This window comes from Hemiscyllium ocellatum, chromosome 21 (assembly GCF_020745735.1).
Source record: "Hemiscyllium ocellatum isolate sHemOce1 chromosome 21, sHemOce1.pat.X.cur, whole genome shotgun sequence".
Lineage (NCBI taxonomy): Eukaryota > Metazoa > Chordata > Chondrichthyes > Orectolobiformes > Hemiscylliidae > Hemiscyllium > Hemiscyllium ocellatum.
Genome location: NC_083421.1, coordinates 44370100 through 44393346, shown reverse-complemented (window position 1 = coordinate 44393346; position 23247 = coordinate 44370100). Strand labels below are relative to the sequence as shown.

At 39.8% G+C, this 23247-nt stretch overlaps 1 protein-coding gene across 1 annotated transcript in view; it reads right to left on the bottom strand.

The window, feature by feature from the left end:
- LOC132825665 (adhesion G-protein coupled receptor D2-like) overlaps nt 1-23247 on the bottom strand; it is a 145171-nt gene that overhangs the window by 105332 nt on the left and 16592 nt on the right. The window contains exons 2-4 of the mRNA XM_060841040.1: nt 6050-6142; nt 4049-4297; nt 1427-2065 (exon numbers count right to left, since the gene is read on the bottom strand). Of these exons, the coding sequence (XP_060697023.1) occupies nt 1427-2065; nt 4049-4297; nt 6050-6142 (981 nt within the window). The remainder of the gene's footprint in view (nt 1-1426; nt 2066-4048; nt 4298-6049; nt 6143-23247) is intronic.

Sequence of the window (23247 nt, the reverse complement as noted above, 5' to 3'; positions counted from 1 at the left end):
GTGTGAGGAGGAAGGTTTCAGAGACCCGTAGCATTGGAATCAGTTTTGGGGGGAGGTGGGACTACTGTAAACTGGACTGGGTACATCAGGACAGGAAAAGGACTGATTGCCTGGTGGGGGGATAATTGTTTGAAGGGTTGGGAAACCTTTAATCTGTTTTAAACTAAAATTGCAAGGGCTTGGGAACCTATGCAAGGAATCAGAGGAAGGGAAATCTGGGACAAATGCAAAAGACGGAATGGGGAGTAAGTGATAGACTGAGAAATCAAGGGAATTATAGACCCTTAGCTGACAATAGTTGGGTGGGAAAATGCTAGAGTCCACTATAAAAGATTTAATAGCTGAGCATTTGGAAATTATTGGCTGGATCAGAATGAATCAGCATGGATTTAAGGAAAGGAAATCATTCTTGATAAATCTGAAATTCTTTAGAATTCAGTAGAATTGATGTGAATGGAGCTGCCAGTGGATTTGGTTTATTTTCACTTTCAGACAGCTTTTGACAAAGTTCCATATAAGAGATTAGATGTAAAATCAATGCTTATGGAAGACTATTGGGATTCACCACCAGAGAACACAGTTGATACCAAACATTGTATGATTTCAAGATGGAGTTTGATATAGCACTTGGGGTCAAAGAGTTAAACAATATGGGGGGGAGGGGAAAGCAGGAACAGGCAATTGAGTTGGATGATCAGGAATGATCACAACCAATGGCATAGCAGATCTGAAGGGCTGAATGGCCTACTCCTGCTCCTTTTTTTCCTAAATGTTTGTTTAAAAATTCATGGATACCTTTCAATTTAACAAATGAAATTTAGGCAGAAATAAACAAAAGCAATATGCAAAACAATCGTAACAATTGGAAATAAGTGTCACTTTCAGAACACTACAACCTCAACCATTAAGTACTAACATCCTAAACATAACTTTAGAAAAATATCAGCACTCCATTCAGCTTATATGTACAATCCTTCCAGTGACACCATGAGTATCCAATTATGAAAAATTCAAAGAGACTCATGTTTAATGTTAATCTAATTAACAGTTCATTACTTTTTTTTTGGAAGGCATCATTTTTGACTTCAGTGGAAATGTAAACAGGTTAATGCCAATCATTAAATAACAATGGTCAGCTCCAGACTAAAACATATATTATCAAGTTGCAAATTGAGATTAGAAATGCATACATTAATGGTTAAATAATGTACCTCATATGATACCTTTGCATTCATTTTAAATCAATTTTATTTGAGGAAATGTTTGGCACCAAGCTTAAAGCAATTAAGTTCAAATGTAATGTTTTTAATAAGGTTGAATATTTTGGAAAAAGATAATTAACAAGCTTTGGAATTTGAATATTTACGGTTGTTTCTGCAATAGAATCTTGGCAAGTGATAAATTTATGTCACTTATGTTTTCTTACCTGTGCAATTCAACTGCAATTCCACAACTTGAACACTGGGTTCAATTTCCAAGCTGGTCAAGTTCCACTGGTAAAAGAGATTTTGCTGAGGGAATGAGCACATACTGACTGCTGAAATCTGGTTTGCATCCAACGCATGAGTCCAAATGTTCAAAAATGTGATGTTGCCACTAAAGGCCTCATTTTGCTTGAATGTACCTCCTAGCGAGTCTTGATCTTGACCAATAATAAATGTCCCATTTCCACCAATAATTTGCGAACTGTAGCAGTCATCTCCTGAACTTACCTTTATCCCGTCTGCATATATAAACCAAGTACCATTTTCCTTTTGCCATGTTACACAAATATGATGCCACAGTCCGTCACTTTTTAGCACCGATTTGTAGGGTGTGTGATGTCCATGAACTATCAGAGCTAACTGGATGAATCCAGCATCGTCGATACGGCCTCGGAGCTGGAATTCATTGATGAACACTGGAATGGCATAAGAAAATACTGCGGCGATGTCGGAAGACTGGTTGTCCCATTGAACACGTGCACAGATTGTAACAGCTGACAAAGGAGGCAGCACATTGAGAATTTTGGCATGTTTAGTATCTGTTTTGTTCAGGAATACCAGGATCTCGAATTTGTCAACACCTGAAGTAAACATTCAAACAAAATCTGTTAGAATTTGCCAAGTAAATAGTGGAAACTATAAACTTCAGATATGCAGGGTTTATCACCAACAGTTCATTAGCTTGATGTAAGGAGCAGACTCCTTGCATTAAACAGAAAATACAGAGGGCAAATTTCAGTTACACAGTGCCAGTGGGTTGTGTCACTTCAAGTTAGCATTAATTCAAAGCTTTCTTGTGCACAAAGTGTGTCCCACTCAGCCCATTTCCTTCAGGATCATGGTACAGGCCAGTCAGGACCAAGTGGCAGCATGGGCCACACAGGAAACTCTATGTATTGCCATAACAAAAGTAAGGAGAAAGTGAGGACTGCAGATGCTGGAGATCAGAGCTGAAAATGTGTTGCTGGAAAAGCACAGCAGGTCAGACAGCATCCAAGGAACAGGAGATTCGACGTTTTGGGCATAAGCCCTTCTTCAGGATTCCTATATTGTCAAGAATCCTATATTGTCAGTTTCAATACATGTTTGTTATATGAATTGGAACCGCATTTGGTGATGCCTACCGTCAATTAATATTTTAAAAATCGTGTAATATAGAAGAGGTTTTTCCCAGCCAGTGATTCCAGTCACTGAATACTTGACAGCATTGAAAAGCAGTCTTGTCAAACATCATGGAGAAGACTGTGTCAACTTTTGCACTAGTTGGTTGATCCGAGAATATGACAGTCCTGAAGGAGTCATTCAGCCCATTGTGCCTGTGTGATCTCTTTGAGTTATAGCCTAAATCCCATTCTATTGCTCTTCCCCATTTATTGAAAATTTTCCAGTTTAAAATTTATATCTAATCCTGATTTGAAAGTTACAGCTGAATATGCTTCCAATCGTTTTTTTAAATTATTCATTCCTAGCATGTGATCATCACTGGCAAGGGTTTATTGCCCATGCGGACAGTGCTTTCCAGATCATAACTTGCTCTGAAAAAAATAAATGCAGCCTTACCTTACCCTGCTTCTTTTTTACAATTATCTTAAATTTGTGTCCTTTGGTTCTTGCCCTTCTGTCAGAGGAAACAGTCTTTCTTTCTGCACTATATCAAAGCAATTGTGAATGCTGACTTGTCCTGATCTAAAAATAATCCTAGTTTCTCTTTGCACTCCATATATTTAGTAAATTTTCTCTGTAGCCCCCTTCAAGGTCTTCAGATCCTTCTAAAACTGGGATGTCAAGAATTAGGTACAATAATCAAGCTGGACATAGCTAGGTGATTTATTAAAGATTTACTATCATGTTCTTGCTTTAAACTTGAATCTTAACCTTGTAATTTGGGCTAAAATGCACTCACTATTACAGCCAGGGAATTGTAAGCAGTTGGAAGAGAGGAAATCAAGGGAGAAAAGATAAAAAAATGGAAATGGTTGACAAATGGTAGAATTACAGAGGCGAGGGTGTTTATATGGGGCTGCTACGTCAGTTGCCACCTTGGAAGCAAACAGCACAAATTCCTACGTTATAATGGAAACTATTTATGTCACATACCAATTGTATCCGCTTGTCAAGAAATGCCTACATGAATCTCCAGTGGGAAGGTATAATTATGTGAAAAAATTATAAATAAGGTTTCATGTGGACAGAGGTATTTACAAAACCTTGATAGATGTGTAGATGCAAGATTCTGAAAATGTTAAAATAGATACACACATATGAAATACGTGGCTCATCTCACTTATAGTGGCCTATTTTCAATAGTCATAATTTAAATTTTGTAACATTGATAACATCAAGAGACGATACCTGGCGGGTAACAATAAAGCCTGGATCAATAGCAACTTTGTTACTGCCAGCATCACATTCTACCTGCTATTTTTCCCATTTTGCAACAAATGTAAAGGTCAACCTCATTTCTCAACTAACTATGAACATCAGCCAGGATATATGCTTATTTTTTTTCTCATAAACAATCATTACATATATTTATTATGATTACAAATGATTTTAGAACTTACTGTTCTTTCTCAAAGTTAGATCTTCCCCTCCTGATACTTCACGCAGTTTTCCATTTATCCATACTTGCTGATTAACCCCTTGGGTAGCTAACAAGTCCGATATAGCATTCTTGTCTTCAGCTTTACTAACGACAGGCAGACTACCAAAACGTAGTTCACAATGTCTGGATGCATGTTCCCATTTCAATGGTGTATTTATATATTCATAAACGTAGCGTGATGTTGGAAAGATTGATGAATTACTGGAAGCTGGTAAAGTGAAAAGCAAATGGAGTTAATAGCTAAGCATGTACAATTTCAGTAATCTGTCACTATATAATGGTGAACATGTATCAAATACATTAGCACCCACACTCAAATTCTTTGTCTTCCTGAATACTTGCCAAATGTTTTACAGGACAAAATGGGAAAGACCTCCAGTGTGGAAATTCTGCTTGTAATTTATATTTCATCTCCTTATCTCACTGAATAAAACCAAATATCATAATGGTTTGTTTACTATTTATACTACACTTCATAGCTGTCAAGATTGTTTCACATTGAATATATAAGTTTTGGACACGTAATTATCTACAAATTACTTTCCTACGTGGAAAGATCCCCTCAATTGATGGTGAGTAATGAAGATTTAATCTGTATTTGTAAAACAAAACTTTTTGATGTGCATAAACTTTCAGACACAAAAGACTTGTCAATGGTGGGCACATTTCTCTGAATAAAAACTAAAAGATGCTAAGAATAATACAATTGTACATTCAATCACTCTCACACAATTCACATCATTTTCATTTGATGTATTAAACATTTAAGCAGAAAAACATAATCACAGCTTGGTCAACAAACTGCTTTGCAATTATCAGGATGATGGAAATTTATGGCATGGCCTCAGAAAGGTTTTTTTAAAAACACAGTAAACAACAAATTTTGTAGCATTTTAATTTTATCACTCTCTCATGGACTGTTATTCACAGCATCTCCATGATTCAACCATATTTTAATGTGAATCTACACACACAGATTTGTAACTTGCATTGGTTCATAATTTCATCTTGATAAACAAATGAGGTAGACGGCAAGCAACCTCATCAAGAGATGAGAATGATACAATCAGGAGCAGTAAAGCATCCTGTAATACTGCAATATTCCCAAACAAAAAAGAAAAAAAACTTTTCTAAAATCAGTATTATGGCTGCTGTATGTGTAAACACAATGGCATGTTAGCCTACTCAGAAAGAGGACAGATACATTTCTGACTTTGCAAATATGGAGAAAGTGAGGATTCCAGATGCTCGAGATCAGAATTGAAGTGTGTGGTGCTGGAAAAGCACAGCCAGTCAGGCAGCATCCAAGGAGCCAGAGAATTGACATTTCAGGCATAAGCCCTTCATCAGGAATGAGGCTCATAATAATAGTAATGTGAAGAATTCGAGCCAAAAACATAATTATAATTGCAAAATCCCTTGGAAATTGACTGTTGCCCTATTTTACGAGTATAGTTCACGTTTCCCATACTCCTCCAATTATCTTATCAGAATTTTAGCACTCACATCCAAACTTGAGGAAAAGCATTACTCATCTAATTATGTTAAAATGCAAAATAATTTTTAGGAGGCTACCCAACACTTAGCAGCATCTTTAAGCAGCATCTTGACAATCTTTAACAAATTCACATTTGATGCACCCGTACATCTTTTAGTTATTATGATTGCATTACACCTTGAGAGAAATGCTATTTGCTTACATTATGAATTAGATATTTAGCTCTTACCCTGTGCATGAGTTTCATCCAAATTACAGACCTGAAAAAATTAAAGTACACAGTAAAAAAAACGCAGGCTGCCTTGTGAAAGGTCCACTACTTTAAGGCGATTGAATTACAAGTTATTCACGGTTTTTCAAACCAATATTTTGGGGAACTGCATTCCATTCGTAAAAACACAAATCCACTCCTTGATATCAATTTCCTTGAAAACGAAAACGATTATTTGGAAATTAACTTACCAGAAGGGCGCAGAACCAAACTGCAAATCTTGTAATTGTTCCATACATTGTTCTTCAGTTGGAAGTCTCCTCTGTAACAATAAACTTTCTTCACTTAAGAAAGAAATTGCATACAAAAAAAAATCAGGAAGTTTCCATGTACGATGCCCTGTCCGACATTTGTTCCGTCATACTTAGACTAGTGCTTAATTAGCTGGGGATGTTTTCACTAGTGGTCGAACTCAAGGAGGATTTATGCTCCTTTAAGAATAAATCTGGTAAATTTATTCTACTACAAATTTATTAACATATCTTTAGAATAAAGTTGTCAATATATATGATGATAATCTGTTTGTGGTTCATGAGGAATTTTAAAATTAACAAAGTAATAGAACTGGTAATGGTGAATTAAATTTGAAAGCACAGAGACAAAGTTGTCTTGGGAATTCTATCCACACCATGTGGAACGGGACAGCCTCAGGCTAGGGGCTTCAAGCCAGGTTTGGTGGGATGCGTACAGTTTTGAAGGCGCCTCACTGTCGAGTGGGGGCTAACCGCTTCATTTAGGTAGCTACCTGCCAACACTACTCTCACCGCCCAACACCATAGATCACTCCTCAATGATCGGATACCGCGGTTCGACACTTAGAAGCGAAAGGCTTACTGTAACAGAAATCCCGTTTTATGAAAACAAAATCCTCCTCTTCAAACCCTTATTCCAAACATAATCATCTTCTTTAACGGATGCCAGGCTTTCTCGATCCTTTTTTGTTTTAACATAAATTTGACTGGAGTTTTCCTGTGTTTCAGAGCTGCTCTTTCCTCTAGGTCTGTCTGCTGGATAGAAAACGCTGCAACTTTTCTTATGCTAATGAGTTTTTTTAAACAGCCCACAAGGCGACACTCAGTTATTTTCTGTATCGAAAAACACCAATGCGAATTGGCTTCAGTTCCCCCCGCCCCCTCTATTTGTATAATTTTTAAATAATAACAGCAGAAGCAACTTACCTGAGTTTACATGTGTGAGAAGGTTTTGTTTGTTCTGATGGATAAAACATTTTGGGAAGATTTTCCTTATGAACGATGCAACGTGTGAGGGGGCTGCAATTTGCCACTTTCATTATAAAATGATCTCGGACATTTCTTAAATTTGAAACAAGAAAAAAAAATCCAGAGGGTTTTTTAAAAATCCTTTAACTAAGCTGTGTTTGGCAACGTCTTTTTATTGCGAAATAAGAAATTGTCCCATGTTTTCAGAACGAAACCAGACTGAGGTAACTGGTAGCAACAAGGGGGCCTAGAAACGGATCTTATTGGTCTATAAAATACAAGGGCCATATCAAGAGAATTAGCAGGAGAAAGTGAGGTCTGCAGATGCTGGAGATCAGAGCTGAAAATGTGTTGCTGGAAAAGCGCAGCAGGTCAGGCAGCATCCAAGGAGCAGGAGAATCGACGTTCGGGCATGAGCCCTTCTTCAGGAATGAGGAAAGTGGGTCCAGCAGGCTAAGATAAAAGGTAGGGAGGAGAGACTTGGGTGGGGAGATAGGCCGCCTACTTGCGGAACGTTTCAGAGAACACCTCTGGGACACCCGGACCAACCAACCCAACCACCCCGTGGCTCAACACTTCAACTCCCCCTCCCACTCCACCAAGGACATGCAGGTCCTTGGACTCCTCCATCGCCAGACCATAGCAACACGACGGCTGGAGGAAGAGCACCTCATCTTCCGCCTAGGAACCCTCCAACCACAAAGGATGAACTCAGATTTCTCCAGTTTCCTCATTTCCCCTCCCCCCACCTTGTCTCATTCAAATCCCTCGAACTCAGCACTGCCTTCCTAACCTGCAATCTTCTTCCTGACCTCTCCGCCCCCACCCCACTCCAGCCTTTCACCCTCATCTTGACCTCCTTCCACCTATCGCATTTCCAACGCCCCTCCCCCAGGTCTCTCCTCCCTACTTTCATCTTAGCCTGCTGGACACACCTTCCTCATTCCTGAAGAAGGGCTCATGCCCGAAAAGTCGATTCTCCTGCTCCCTGGATGCTGCCTGACCTGCTGTGCTTTTCTAGCAACACATTTTCAGCTAAGAGAATTAGCATGTTTGGTGATAAATCCGGCATTTATTTTTCATATTCTCTCATGATTTTAACTCTTCTAAAACACCATATTTTAAAAAGAAAGGGAAAAGGAAATGGAAATTTTGAAAAGCTGAAGAAAGAATAAAAATGAAGCAGGTACTAAAATAATAAAACATGAGTAACATTACTTAAACAAAACCTTAGGTTCCTGAAGAATTAAGGTGCATGTATGGAGCAAATGAGTGATGAGTGTGTTACATAGATTCGCCAGTATGATTCAGGGATGAAACATCATAGTTATGTAGTGATTCTCCAGCTCCTAGGACTGTTTCTACTGACTGAAGGATAAAGAAAGATTTGTGAAAGGCCTTTAAAACCATAAAGGGATTTGACAGGCTGAATTGATATTATTGCGATCATGACCCTTTTACTTACATGTTCTGACTGGGGTTCTGGACAATGATGTTAGAAACTCCAACTATCTTTCAACCACTTGCTGACCAGGAATTTCTTCTGTTCACAGTGCCTACCCTTGACAGGGTTGGTAGGAACAGTTTATTTTGTTTATTGGTAGTCAATGACAAAGGGTCACAAATGTAAGACTGTCACTAAGAAAATGGGAGGAGAGGTTGGGGAAAATGTCCGTGGTACATGGAATGCCTTTCCCATAGATAATCGTAGCATCAAAATGGTCACAAGACAGATGGAGGTCATTCAGTCCATAATATAAGGGCTTGAAGAGTTACGTCAATTTACGACATCTTTTTAAGTGAAGTATGGTTAGGATTTGAAACAGTATGAAATACAAGACAGAGTGAGAAAGTAGAGAACTGGGATCCAATTAGGATTGTTCTAGCAAAAATCCAATGGAAAACTAATGACAGAAGTACGTTTCTTCAATGCCAATCTTTATGAATCGGTGCTAAGTCATCTCATTACTCTGACTGTATAATTTCAGGATCAAATTTTGAGCCTGAAATAAAGTGGAGTGAGTTTCTCTGATGGAGGAAATCTCATGCAGTTTTGGTTTGACAGATCATGGGGACTATCTATTATAGTCTGAGGCTTGTGTCTAGATGCAATATCAGGCCAACTTCCCTACCAAACCTGCACTTCATTTGAAGTGCATCTTCAAAGTGGCATAGAGTCATACTACATGGAAACAGACCCTTTGGTTCAACCAGTCCACAATGATCAAACTAAACTAGTCCCAACTGTGTGTGCTTGGCCCATATCCCTTCAACCTTTCCTATTCATAAACTTATCCAAATGTCTTTTAAATGTTGTAACTGTACCTGCATCCACCACGCTGTCTGGCAGTTCATTCCGCACCTGATCTACTCTCTGTGTAAACAAGTTACTCCTCATGTCCTTTTTGAACCATACTCCTCTCATCTTAAAAATATGTCCCCTAGTTTTGAACTCACCCCCACCCTCTGGAAAATACCCTTATCAGTCACCTAATCTATCCCCCTCGTGATTTTATAACCTGAATAAAGTCAACCTTCAACCTCCTGTGCTCTGGGGAAAAAAGTCCCAGTCTTTCTAGTCATTTTTATATTTCAAACCCTCCATTACTAGCAACGTCTTAGTAAATCTTTTCTGAACCCTCTCCGGTTTAATAATATCCTTCCTATAGCAGGACAACCAGAACCGCACACAGTACTCCAGACAAGGCCTCACCAACATCCTGTACAGCCTCAACCTGATATCCCAACTCCTATATTCAAAGGTCTGAGCAATGAAGGCAAGTGTGCTAAATGCCTTCTTAGTCACCCTTTGTAATGCAAGTTTCAAAGAATTATGTATCTGAATCCCAAGATCTCTCTGTTCTAAAACATTATCCCGGGCCCTACTATTAATAGTATAAGTTCTGTCCTTGTTTGTATCACCAAAATGCAATATCTTAAACTCCACCTGCCACTCCTCAACCCATTGATTCAATTGGTCATTTATTTTTGTAATCTTAGATAACCTTCTTCACTGTCCACTCACAGCCAATTTTGGTGTCATCTCCAAACTTACTAATCATGCTTCCTATATTCTCATTCCAAATCATCTATATATACAAAGTGGACACAACACTGATCTCTGTGGAACCTTATAATTAAAATATATGTGATTACATAAGACATGGTGAACAATGGATTTTTGGGTAGGGAATACAAAGGTCAGCTCACCATGTTTGCTAAATCCTTTAGAAATCCCTTAGAATTCATAAAAAAATGAAAAACTGACTCATGATACATCTCAGACTAAAAATCAGTGATCCATTTCATTATAATTAGCAAGATTATACAGAAGACAGAATCAGTAGATGAACATAAATATAGGACTCACTAATATGACATAACATGATTCAAAACAAGAAAACTTCTGATATTTAGTGATTCTCCCAGACTAACTTGTTTGACCAAAACTTTACTCAAATAATATATTTGATATAAAACCCTCTTAATCCTTTACCTAAAGCAGCACAGCAAGCATATTTATGAAGACAAACCATTTTACCCTGATGAGGAAGTGTTTACAATGACTGAGCATCATGAGAGTGCCAGCTTCTTCTGAATAAGCACGTCTGCTTTAAGCACAGTTTCTGTATTGGTCATCTCCCTTACAATGTGTTACAGACTGATTTTCAAAGTATAATTTTACCCCAGTTCAGACAATACTGAAAAGCAGCGCTTCTGCCACCAGACCATGATTCATGTTGCCTTCTGATGATTCAGAAGTCATGAAAATAGAACAGTGACCACAGCTTTCACTGATCATGCTCAGTATGAGAGTAAACTGTTTAGCTGACCACTCTTGTATGGGAAATTAGGTACTTTGCATCACTTCAAAGCAGTGGTTGGCATCTTCCTATATTTCCCATTCAGCTTTCTAAGGAGAAACCATAGGACTACCATTAAAAGTTCAGGATAGTGTTTGTTTACATTAAACTGCAAACTCCCTTCACTGATGTCTATCCTAGACTTTAGGATCCCTTGGATAGCAATGCCTTATAATAATTGATTTCTCACCAGAACCTCAATTCGGTGTCAAAACTCCCAAGATCTTAATAATTAGATAATTAGAAAGAAACTTTTGAAGAAAAAATACAGTAAACTCTAATATTTACAATGTATTTTATTAACTGGTGTTTAGATTAGATTAGACTTTAGATTAGACTTACAGTGTGGAAACAGGCCCTTCGACCCAACAAGTCCACACCGACCCGCCGAAGCGCAACCCACCCATACCCCTACATTTACCGCTTACCTAACACTACAGGCAATTTAGCACAGCCAATTCACCTGACCCACACATCTTTGGACTGTGGGAGGAAACCGGAGCACCCGGAGGAAACCCACGCAGACACAGGGAGAATGTGCAAACTCCACACAGTCAGTCGCCTGAGGCGGGAATTGAACCCAGGTCCCTGGCGCTGTGAGGCAGCAGTGCTAACCACTGTGCCACCGTGCTGCCCTTATCAGATGTCTAATGTTATGTTAATGAGCACTAATACAGAACCCCAATTATGCTCTGTTTTGAAACTGAATTAAGGCAAATAATGATCATAATTAATTAGAATTATCAATTATGGGAGAGGTCTAAGACAGCATTCTGATCAATTGGTCTTGTAACATGTTTACGCATGTGAAAGAGAGCAACTATCTAACAAAAGCAAGATTGGTCATAATCTCCAATAAACTAATAGTTGTCTTCCTTCCTTATAAATCCCAGAGTCTGTAGTTTTGCCTCCAGCACATTGATTCTGAGCTGAATTTCCTCAAGCCATTGAGCTTATTGTAGACATGTTTGCCTTGAATCACAATGATTACCAGGAGCTCCCACATTCTGCTGGTGCCACATATCAACTGCCCTGCCATCTTTATAGAAGCTCAATAATTAATTATTTTCCTTGAATGTTTCTAGTTTGAACATTTCTTGCTTGTGCTTATATTATTATCTCAACAAATGTTCTAGTTCTCTGAATTGAAATCCCTCCATCAAGATAAATTAGAAGTACTCACCAGCCAATCAGCTATCTGCTTCACTATGATTTCACAATTGAATTGTTTTTATTTTAGATTCATCAGTTTTGACTGGCTCTAAGTGCTGACATCAGGCAGCCCTGCTCACAAATTCACAGGGCAAGTTTCACTCTCTCTCTGCATGTCACCACTGCACTGACTGACTCTGGGGTAATATCCTATTTTCTCTCTGCACTTTAACACTTTCTCCTGGTCTTGCTGATTCTTGGGGGTGTAACGGCTTGAAGTCTAAAGTTAACTTAGACTTTAGTGTTTAGAATTGCTCATGTATAATTGGTACAGTAAATCATTTCAGGTGCAAATAGATAGCAGAAAATGTTAAACCCATGATTGTTTATTCACCTATCCTACCTCCCCCACTCTTCTATAAATTATGTATCTTAAATAAAAGCAAATTTCAAAGAAGTCAGTTTTGCTTCACTTAAGAACATTCCAGAATAAAATATTCGTACAGAAACTTGTATCCCTTATCACTTCATCTATCATGCTGTTTCTTTTGACATGGCTAAATACTCTCCAGCGTTCTCCATGACAACCTATTAAATGCACATAATATATAGGGATTCCTCAGGGAGTCAAGCAGAAAAACACTTTACAGCCTAAGAAGGTTATAGAACCTGGTTCTATAAATTGAGAAGCAGCCATAAATAAGGAGGTGGCTAGTTTATTCCAAATTTACAAGATAGTGAGCAATGGTGCGTAACCATGGTAAATTTTGATGTTGCCTTTTTTCCCCCAGGGAAACAGCTTTGCCTGGTTAATGTTTGACAGTTCAGTTTAACCAGTGCTAAAGTTTTTGTGGTTGTATTCCCTGCCCGCAACTGACTGCCTAATTTAGTTTGTTGGTAAAATCCTGAATAAATGCCTAATATCTTGCTACATTCCAATCCCTCAGTGAAGTTGATTAGTATCTCACTGCCTTTCTATAAATTTCAATAATTCTTTCTCTGAAAAGAAGGTTCCACTGATAGTTACGTCAAGCTTCGTATTCATTACTGTTACCCCTAAAGGAATATGACACTAGACCCAACTGGAACATAAAGATTTGATTAATAGTAACTTTGCGACAATTTCAATCAATTTCATCTTTTCTCCACTATTTCTTGATTGAACTGTTGGGGTAAAATGTCATTAAGGTGGTTAAAAACAATGACTGCAGATGCTGGAAACCAGATTCTGGATCAGTGGTGCTGGAAGAGCACAGCAGTTCAGGCAGCATCCAACGAGCAGCAAAATTGACGTTTTGGGCAAAAGCCCTTCCACAATCTGAAAAACCTTTAATAAACAAATACATGTAAGTAGCAACAAATTTGGAAGGTGACACTTTTGTACCAAGATTACTACGCACAGTGAATGGTTTAGAAACAATTTCCAAAAGGTTGTATTTAAATCAGAAACAGGTTTTAGTTTTTCTCAGCTTTTTGTAGAAATAAATTTGAAAGCTTCTCATCAGTCCAGATTCAGAAAGTATGTAACATTCCCCTCATCATCGTCATTGGGATGGTTTTACATTATCTATTGGGTTTGACTTTTGCCAACGGAATCATCTAATCTGTAATAGACAGATCAAAGTTCAAGTCAATAAAAACATTTTTTCTGACAGTACTGCAGCACCTTGTTGACATTTAAAAATCTGATGTTTTCATGTTACCTGCAACTCACAAAATATTGATCAAAGAGGTACAGGCACTTTCAATGTATAGCTAATTTAATGCAAAGTTTTGGAAATATTTACGATTTCAGTAAACTCTGCAATTCTTCTCACACTTCCATCAGAATGCAGAGAAACCTAAGCACTACTGACTCAGAACCCATTGAACTTTAAGTAAAAATAGAGTTGGAACCCACATTTTACTTTATGGGTTTCTGAACAAAAGTATTTCAGTTCACCACACAAACACGTAACACATTTAGATTATTTAATTGCAAGATATAAGTCGATAACTTGTTACAATTGACAGTTATGATTCCTGTACAGCAAGAAGAAAAATCTTACATGTTTTGGGCAATGCCCTTGATTTTGTCAAACTAAATCCAGATTTTTAATATCTCTGGAAGATCCTTAGTGCCTTGTGAGAAGTATTGTTATGTTGAAACATCTCAGGAATGGATTGCTTCAAGAATTTGTGCTGGGAATACTACTGCTTTTATCTTACATAAATGATCTGGATTCAGAAACTTATGAATGTCATAATTTGAATTCAGTTCAGATCTTGAATGAAAAGTTATCCCAATAGGCCTTGAATCCATTGTCAACTGTCTTAAAATACACTTGGTTCACTATTGTCCTTTAGGGAAAGAAATCCTTCATCCTCTCCTAGTCTGGCCTACAGATCCACAGTAAAGTAGTTGACTCCATCTATTCTGTGGGCAATTATGGATGTGCAGTAAGCAATGCCTACATCGCGTCAATGAATATTTTAAAAATCTAGACAGGATAATGGAATCAGAGAAGACAGCACATACATTATGGATGAGTTGAGTTAGAATGTAAGTGAACTGAGTAATAGCAGAGAAATTTAATGCAGGTATGTAAAATTCTGCATGAATGAAAATGAACAACTCTGATGCTTCACGATTGGTGTTGATAACTAAAGATTAAGCTGAAAGTCACCGAAGGATTGTCAACAGATTCAAAGGTAAAACTATTCAACAAATTGCAGAGCAGTGATAAATATGTTGAACGATAGAGACAAACTTTGGAAAGGCAAGGACTGGTTAGGCATAGTCATCATGGCTTTGTGCCTGGGAAATTATGTCTCACAAACTTGATTGAGTTTTTTGATGAAGTAACAAAGAGGAGTGATGAGGACAGAGCGGTAGATGTGATCTATGTGGACTTCAGTAAGACATTTGACAAGGTTCCCCATGGGATACTGGTTAGCAAGGTTAGATCTCACGGAATACAGGGAGAACAAGCCATTTGGATACAGAACTGGCTTAAAGGCAGAAGAGAGAGGGTGGTGGCAGTGGGTTACTTTTCAGACTGGAGGCCTGTGACCAGTGGTGTGCCACAAGAATCGCTGCTGGGTCCATTGCTTTTCATCATTTACATAAATGATTTGGATGTGAACATAGGAGGTATAGTTAGTAAGTTTGCAGATGACATCAAAATTGGGGGTGTAGTGGACAGCAAAGAAGGTTACCTCAGAGTACAATGGGATCTTGATCAGATGAGCCAATGGGTTAAGGAGTGGCAGATGGAGTTTAGTTTAGATAAATGTGAGGTGCTGTATTTTGGAAAAGCAAATCAGAGCCGGACTTATAAACTTAATGGTAAGGTCCTGGGGAATATTGCTAAACAAAGAGACCTTGGAGTGCAGGTTCATAGTTTCTTGAAGATAGAGTCACAGATGGATAGGATAGTGAAGAAGGATTTTGGTATGCTTTCCTTCGCTCGTCAGAACATTAAGTATTAGAGTTGGGAGGTCATGTTGTGGCTGTACAGGACATTGGTTAGGCCACTGTTGGAATATTACGTGCAATTCTAGTCTCCTTCCTATCGGAAAGATGTTGTGAAACTTGAAAGGGTTCAGAAAAGATTTACAAGGATGTTGCCAGGGTTGCCATGAGTCGGAGGTGCCGGTGTTGGGCTGGGGCGCACAAAGTTAAAAATCACACAACACCAAGTTATGGTCCAACAGGTTTATTTGGAAGCACTGGCTTTCAGAGTGCCTCTCCTTCATCAGATGGAGGAGTTGAGCTATAAGGAGAGGCTGAATAGGCTGGGGCCGTTTTCCTGGAGTGTCAGAGGCTGACGGGTGACCTTATAGAGGTTTATAAAATCGTGAGGGGCATGAATAAGGTAAATAGACAAGGTCTTTTTTCCTGGGGTGGGAGAGTCCAGAACTAGAGGACATAGGTTTAGGGTGAGAGGGGAAAGATATAAAAGGGACCTAAGGAGCAACCTTTTCACACAGACGGTGGTGCGTGTATGGAACGAGCTGCCAGAAGAAGTAGCGAAGGCTGATACAATTACAGCATTTAAAAGGCATCTGAATGGGTATATGAATAGAAAAGGTTTAGAAGAATTTGGGCCAAGTGCTGGCAAATGGGACTAGATTAGATTAGAATATCCGTTTGGCATGGACAAGTTGGACCCAAGGGTCTGTTTCTGTGCTTTACATCTCTATGACTATGACTCTATGTCAAAGAAAGATTTGGAGGTTCTGGTGTTGGACTGAGGTGTATAAAGTTAAAAATCACACAACGGGATCCAAGATGGCAGTGATCTAGGAGACCACGGAGACCCAGCCTGCCCTACCCAGACCACCGCGATATCCTGGGTTTCTGGAAAGGTTGTGGAGTCCCAGGAAATGATCAGAGAGTAACGTATCTTGGTTTTTGCCATCCAGGACTGCCGAAGAAGGGAGGATGTACGTCCAAGACTGGGCCTGCGGTCCAGGCTGCAGGATCCTCGGACTCAATTTCTTACCATGTCCTGGTGAAGGAGCTTGCAAAATCTCACGAGATGTTGGGCAAGCAGGTAGAGGAGAAGCTGGCCCCAATCTCCATCATATTGCAGAGGCATCAACAGCAGCTGGGAGACCTGGAGAAAAGGACGGATGAGGTAGAACACAGAGTCGCAGTAGTGGAAGCTGGTACCACTTCCTCCAAGGAAAAGATCCAGGCCCTGGAGAGGCAGGTCCATAATTTGATTGACCAGGTTGATGACCTCGAGAACAGGGGCTGGAGAAAAAATATTCGGATCGTCAGTTTGCCAGAAGGTAAGGAAGGTGAGTGGCCGGCAGAATTCATTGAGGGCTAGTTGCCAAAATTCCTTAACTTGGAGACTTGAAGGTTGAGAGGGCTCACCGGGTCACAGTCTTGAGGTCAGTTCTGGACTAACGTCCTCATCCTATCTTGGTGCGGTTTCATCACTATAGAGATAAGGAGAGAATTGTGGAAGTTTCCAGAATCCAGAGGAAGGAACCGAAGGCCCTAGTTTACGAGGGCAATAAGATCATGTTCTTCCAGACTTCTCAGCAGCAGTGATCTGGATTTGAAAATCCTACGAGAAGACAGAGGGAGCTTGGGATCCAATACTCTCTGAGGTATCCAGCCGTGCTTCATGATGACCTGTACATCTCTTTGACATGCCAGAGAAGGCAAGGGACTTTGTGGACAAATTAACTTAAACTGAACAGTTAATTGTACAAACAGTGGTGCTGTCTCTGTTTTCCTTTAAAAAAAAGAGGAAGATCGGTTGGGGCTTTCTTTTCCTAATTTTTTGTATTGGTAATAATCTGGTCTAAAATATGTTCAGGGATGATTGGGATGTGTACTTTCAATTTCTAAGTTAAGTTATACCAAAGGATGGGTGGGGTACTTACCCTTATTTTTCAAAATTTCTTTGTTCACATTGTTATTCCATGGTGTATTTTCTTTCTTTACTACTTGTGTTTGTGGTTTGGCTCTAGCTAAGAGGAGGGAAAATAGTTGTGACGGCTAGATGCCTATCTAAGGGCAGTTTATGCCCGATTCAGCTATTTAAATGCCCTGGCTGCAGTATTGACAGCAGGATGGGAAGTTGGGTTCTGGGATGAGTTCCCCTATTCAGTGCCATTGGCACTTTACAAGTGGGTTTTTTTTGGTTTTTGTTGTATATAATCTTTGATAGCTTTGTAGGTTTGTTAACTATAGTGAGTTAGTTTATGTAGTTTTTATGTCCGTTGGATATTGCAACCTAAGGCTCGGTGATTTGTAGTTCGAATTCCTCCTCTCTGGAATCTAAATGTTACTGCAGAAGGTTATGGCAGTATCCTGAAGAAGGGCTCATGCCCGAAACGTCGATTCTCCTGCTCCTTGGATGCTGCCTGACCTGCTGCGCTTTTCCAGCAACACATTTTCAGCTGTGATCTCCAGCATCTGCAGTCCTCACTTTCTCCTAGGTTATGGCTAATGACTCGATTACGGAACACCAAGGGGAGTCACTTATCAATTAAGAGTAAGAAGGTACTTCTGAGTCTTAGAAAGGAAAAGTGGATATTGCTTTGTTACAGGAGACACACTTGAACGATAGGGAGCATTTGAAACTACAGCAGAATGGCTTTGATTGGGTTTACTTTTCATCCTTTAATACCAGAAGTAGGGGAGTGGCTATGTTGGTGAGGAGGTTACTAGCGTGTATTAAAGACATACACGGGAGGTTTGTAATTCTCAGAGCCCTGATAAACGGGGAAAAATATGGTGTTTTAAATGCCTATTGCCCTAGGCCCATTCCCTCAAATCTCTGGTAGATGCGTTCTCTAAACTGATCAGTCTTGATTTCTGGCATATCGTTTCAGGGGGAGATTTCAATTGTCTTATGGATCCCACAGTAGACAGATTGTCCAAAGGCCCTCTGATACCCTCTGTATAAACTAAACAACTAGTGGATCTGTAGGTGGAGTTAGGGTCGGTGGACGTCTGGAGGCATCTCCACCCTACAGGTAGGGACTTTATGGTTGAAGGCAGCCAAGAAGGCTTACTTTGACAGGTTCGTGTTGGTCAAGCTGCAGAGGATTACGGCGCTGCAGTCAGCATTGAATTCTGTGCTCACACAGAGGGCAAAGAAGTAGCTCACTTTTGCAAAACAAAGGCTATATGAGCATGGTGACAAGCCAGGCAGATACTTAGCAAATCTTACCAGGAAAAGGAGCATCCCTCAAGCCATTACGTCAGTTGGGGAAGGGCCTGGGAACCTAACATGTGATTCCAAAAAGACTAATGTGGTATACTCCAGAGATTTTACTCTAAGTTATATCAATCTGAGGGTTTTGAGGAGGGGAAGGCCAAGATGGAGTCCTTTCACAAGGGTCTGGAGTTCCAGGTGTAACCCCCAAACAAGAATCTTTTCTCAATGCCCCTTATCAGAGCAAGAGGTGCAGGAGGCTGTGAAGCAGCTTCAGAGTGGAAAGGCGCTCGGTCCTGATGGAATTCCCAGCAAATTCTATAAGGAATTTATAAACATATTGTCAGGTCCAATGCTCAACATGTTCAATGACTCGTACATGCTGAAAATGTGTTGCTGGAAAAGCGCAGCAGGTCAGGCAGCATCCAAGGAGCAGGAGAATCGACATTTTGGGCATGAGCCCTTCTTCAGGCTCATGCCCGAAACGTCGATTCTCCTGCTTCTTGGATGCTGCCTGACCTGCTGCGCTTTTCCAGCAACACATTTTCAGCTCTGATCTCCAGCATCTGCAGTCCTCACTTTCTCCTCAATGATTCGTACAGTCATGATAGTCTCCCGCCATTTCTAAGAGATGCCAGTATTTCACTTATTCTTAAAAAAGGGAAGGTCCTGGTGGACTGCATTTCTTATTGGCCCATTTCACTCTTAAATGTGGACTTTAAAATCCTCTCTAAGACTCTTGAGTTAAGGTTGGATACTGTGTTACCTTCTATTGTTAAAGAGGACCAGATGTGCTTCATAAAGGGCTGCAGATCCTCCAATAATGTTATGAGGCTGCTTAATGTAATTCAAGCATGTTAACAACACTGTACAGGGAATAGGTAATCCCTGCAGATACAGAGGAGGCATTTGAGCGAGTTGAGTGGCCATATCTTTTTTACAGTTTAGAGCAGTTTGGCTTGGGCGAAGCCTTTATAAGAGGGGTAAACGTTCTCTATAGTGACCCTCTCACTGTGGCCATCCCCAATGAGGTATGGTCAAGCAATTTTAACATTTTTAGGGGCAGCCAGCAAGGCTGAGCCCTTTCACCATTGGCTTATACGTTGGTGATTGAGCCACTGGCGAAGGCCATTCCCAGAAGTGGGGTCAAAATTACATAGGATTTCATTGTACACGGATGAAGTCCTCATTCTTTTGTCAAATCCAGCAGTTTTGGTGCCTCACCTGTTACAATGCATCAGCTCGTTTGGCACTTTTTGGGGTACAAGATCAATTTTGCAAAATCAGAGGCTATGCCTATGGGTGGTCTTACAAAGGTGCTAGGTCTGGAGGGTGAATCTTGATTCCAATTTAAGTGGTCACAGGGGGTTTTATGTATTTGGGCATATTGATTACTCCAGTCCTTGATTGGTTGTTTCAAGCTAATTTTGTTCAATTATTCAACAAAATCAAACAAGACCTTCAAAGATGGGAGGTGCTTCTGGTCTCATGGTTAGGTCAGATAGTCCTTATTAAAATTAATATTCTCCCCATTTGTTGTACCCTATACAGATGCTCCCCCAGTTTTCAATAAGTAAACATTCAGAAGACTGAACAGCTGGTTCAACTCTTATTTGGCATCGTAAGTGGCCCCTTATTAAATTAGCTAAGCTACAATTGCCTCACAGACTCAGAGGAGTGGATGTCCCGGACATTAAAAACTATCAACTAAGCTTGCTTTTATCCTATGTGAGTGATTGGGCTTGTGGGGACCCTCTTTCAATATGGTTAGATATCGAAGCCTCCCAGGCAAGGTGTCCCCTTACTAGCTTGCTCTTTTTGGACAAATGAGGACAGTTAAGGAATATGGCCATAACCAATAGTTATTAATACTGTTAAAGCATGGAGGGCAATTCTGCAGAGGGGAGGCAATATTGGCAAAACATCTTTTCTTACACCTGTAGTGGGTGTGCCAGGTTTTCAACTGAGGATGATAGATTCAGAATTGAAATATTGGGCAGCTAAGAATGTGTCTTGCATGGCCAATCTATATGAGGGAGACACAATGATGTCCTTTGATCAGTTAGCACAGAAATACAAGCTAGCTAACAGGGTTCTCCTTCAGTTTTTTTCAAGTTAGGGATTTTATTCAAAAAAAGACTGCACTTTTGACTGATCCCTGCAAATCCGACATAGAGAAGAGGGTGCTCAGTGCTAAGAGTACACTTTCTGTCAGCACGTTATATCATCAACTGGGGGGGTGCCCCCTCAGATGAGTTCAATTGACTCTGCAGGGTGTGGGAGAGAGAGCTAGGTGTTGAGGTCTTCTCAGGTGCATGGGAAGATATTTGGGAAAAAGCAAGAAAGATATCAGTTTGCAATATGACCCATGCTTTACAGTTGAAGATTCTCCACAGGGTCCACTTGGCTCTGGATCGTTTGTCAAAATTTAAACCAGGGTACATCAACATCCCCCAAGTGTAAAGTTGGTACGGGCATTCTTACCCATTGTCCCTGATCCTGTGATAGACTTCAAATATACTGGAGTGCTGTGGGAGGTGCAACGGATGGGATTTTCGGAGTAAGGTTGGAGAAGGACCTGATCTCTGTGCCTGCCCAGTGTGTTCCCTGTAGATGCGCATAAGAAAAAAACTTTTCAACATCCTCACTTTTTGCGCAAGAAAGAATATCTTGTTACGTTGGGAATTTGAAAATCCCCCGGGCCTGTCTGGTTGGCAGAAGATTGTTTTGGAGCATGTACCCTTGGATTTTCTTACAAGTATGGTACACCACAAAGCTGAGAATTTCTATAAGACATGGCAGCCCTTTTTAGAATACCTGGACACAGATAAGGGCTTTTACATAGCTGTAACGATTGTGATTTACGAGTCCAATATCCAGAGAGGGGGAACTGTGAATGTATGAATATGTGAAAACGAATGCTCTCGATATTCGAGAGTTATATTCTGTTGAGCTGAGCTATATTATTATTTATTAGTTTGTTGTTAGTTATTATTTATTTATTTAATTAATTAAGTAGCTTTTTTTTTAATATTCATATTTATACATTTGTACATGAGGGCAGTTTGGGTTTTTCACATTTGTTTTGGTGTCCTGTCTTTGTATTTATTGTAATATTAAAACATCTATTTTTCAATAAAAATACATTTTTAAAAAATCACACACACCAGGTTGTAGTCCAACACATTTAAACTTTTTCTATAAATTCTGTGTCCTACGTTCTTATACTCCACAACCACCTAATGAAGGAGCAGTGCTCCGAAAGCTAGTGCTTCCAAGTAAACCTTTTGGACTGTAACCTGGTGTTGTGTGATTTTTAACTATGTCAGAGAAGGTACTAATCAAACTTTATGTTGCTGTGGGCAGACCTGACCTTCACTACTGCACCCAGATCTTGCAGGCAAGTCTCTTGGAACAACCACATTCTTTCCATAGAGCCTGTTACACGTAAAAAGACATTTCAGACACTCTCATTAAGGCAGTGAACAATAACTTGATCGCAATCAAGAGAAAGGGATTAAGAGGGACTGGGAATGAGCGCAGACAAAGTGAAGTGTTTTGAGGAAGGTTTTGAAAGCAACAAGGAAGGCTTTGAGGCAGAGATGCTTATGAAAGGTGTTCCAGAAAACAGAGTTATAATGGTGTGGCTCCACTGGAATGAAAAACAGGAGACAGGCTGGTGTCAGAGAGCAAAGAAGCAAAGTGTAGAGGCACTGGAGAATTTGTGGGAGTAGGGAGAGATGAAGCAATGAGAGAATTTAAATGTGAAAGAGAGAAACCAGGGCAAGCTCGGTATGAATTGGGGTTTTGGTCTGAAAACAGAGTTGAGAAAACAGTATTTACATATAAATAAATTTAACTGAAAAACTAAGGTCAGTTGGAGCAGTTCTCCAGTGTTTGGGCACAAGATGCTCTGTTCTATACACTTGGGCATATATTTTCATAATACTTGAAAATTAATATTTATCTGATGGTTTTACAAAACTCTGAATCCCAGCAGCCTTTGTGTATTTAAAAACACAGCTTTCACTTATATAGAAAACTGCAAAAATCCCAATGTTTAAGGAAGAGGACAACGCTTTTGAGTACTGAAGTTGCACCCAAAGATGTAATTTCTGTGCAGACTTTTAAAGAAATGACAAATGAGACAAGACCAATGGTGTTGTAATGGAAAATACTTCAAGAGTGATGACCTGGGAGGGTGAGGTGCTGTGTGATTCATTGAGAAACTATGGACTAGAGACCCCATTGCTTTCCCAACTTCCTCCAATTTACTTCAGGTTGGGAAGACATTCATAGTGTTCCACTTGTAGACCAATTGAGGTCCTTAAATGGCCACGTAAGCTGTCACACTTCTGGGTAGACAAGGGGCCTGAAAATAGGAGGAGTGTCCCATTTTGCCAAGCACTCTGTGAACAACCTGCAGTAACCCTGGCAGAAAATGATTAGGAGTAAGATGCCCCTCACCAGGATTTTGTGCACCTTGTCC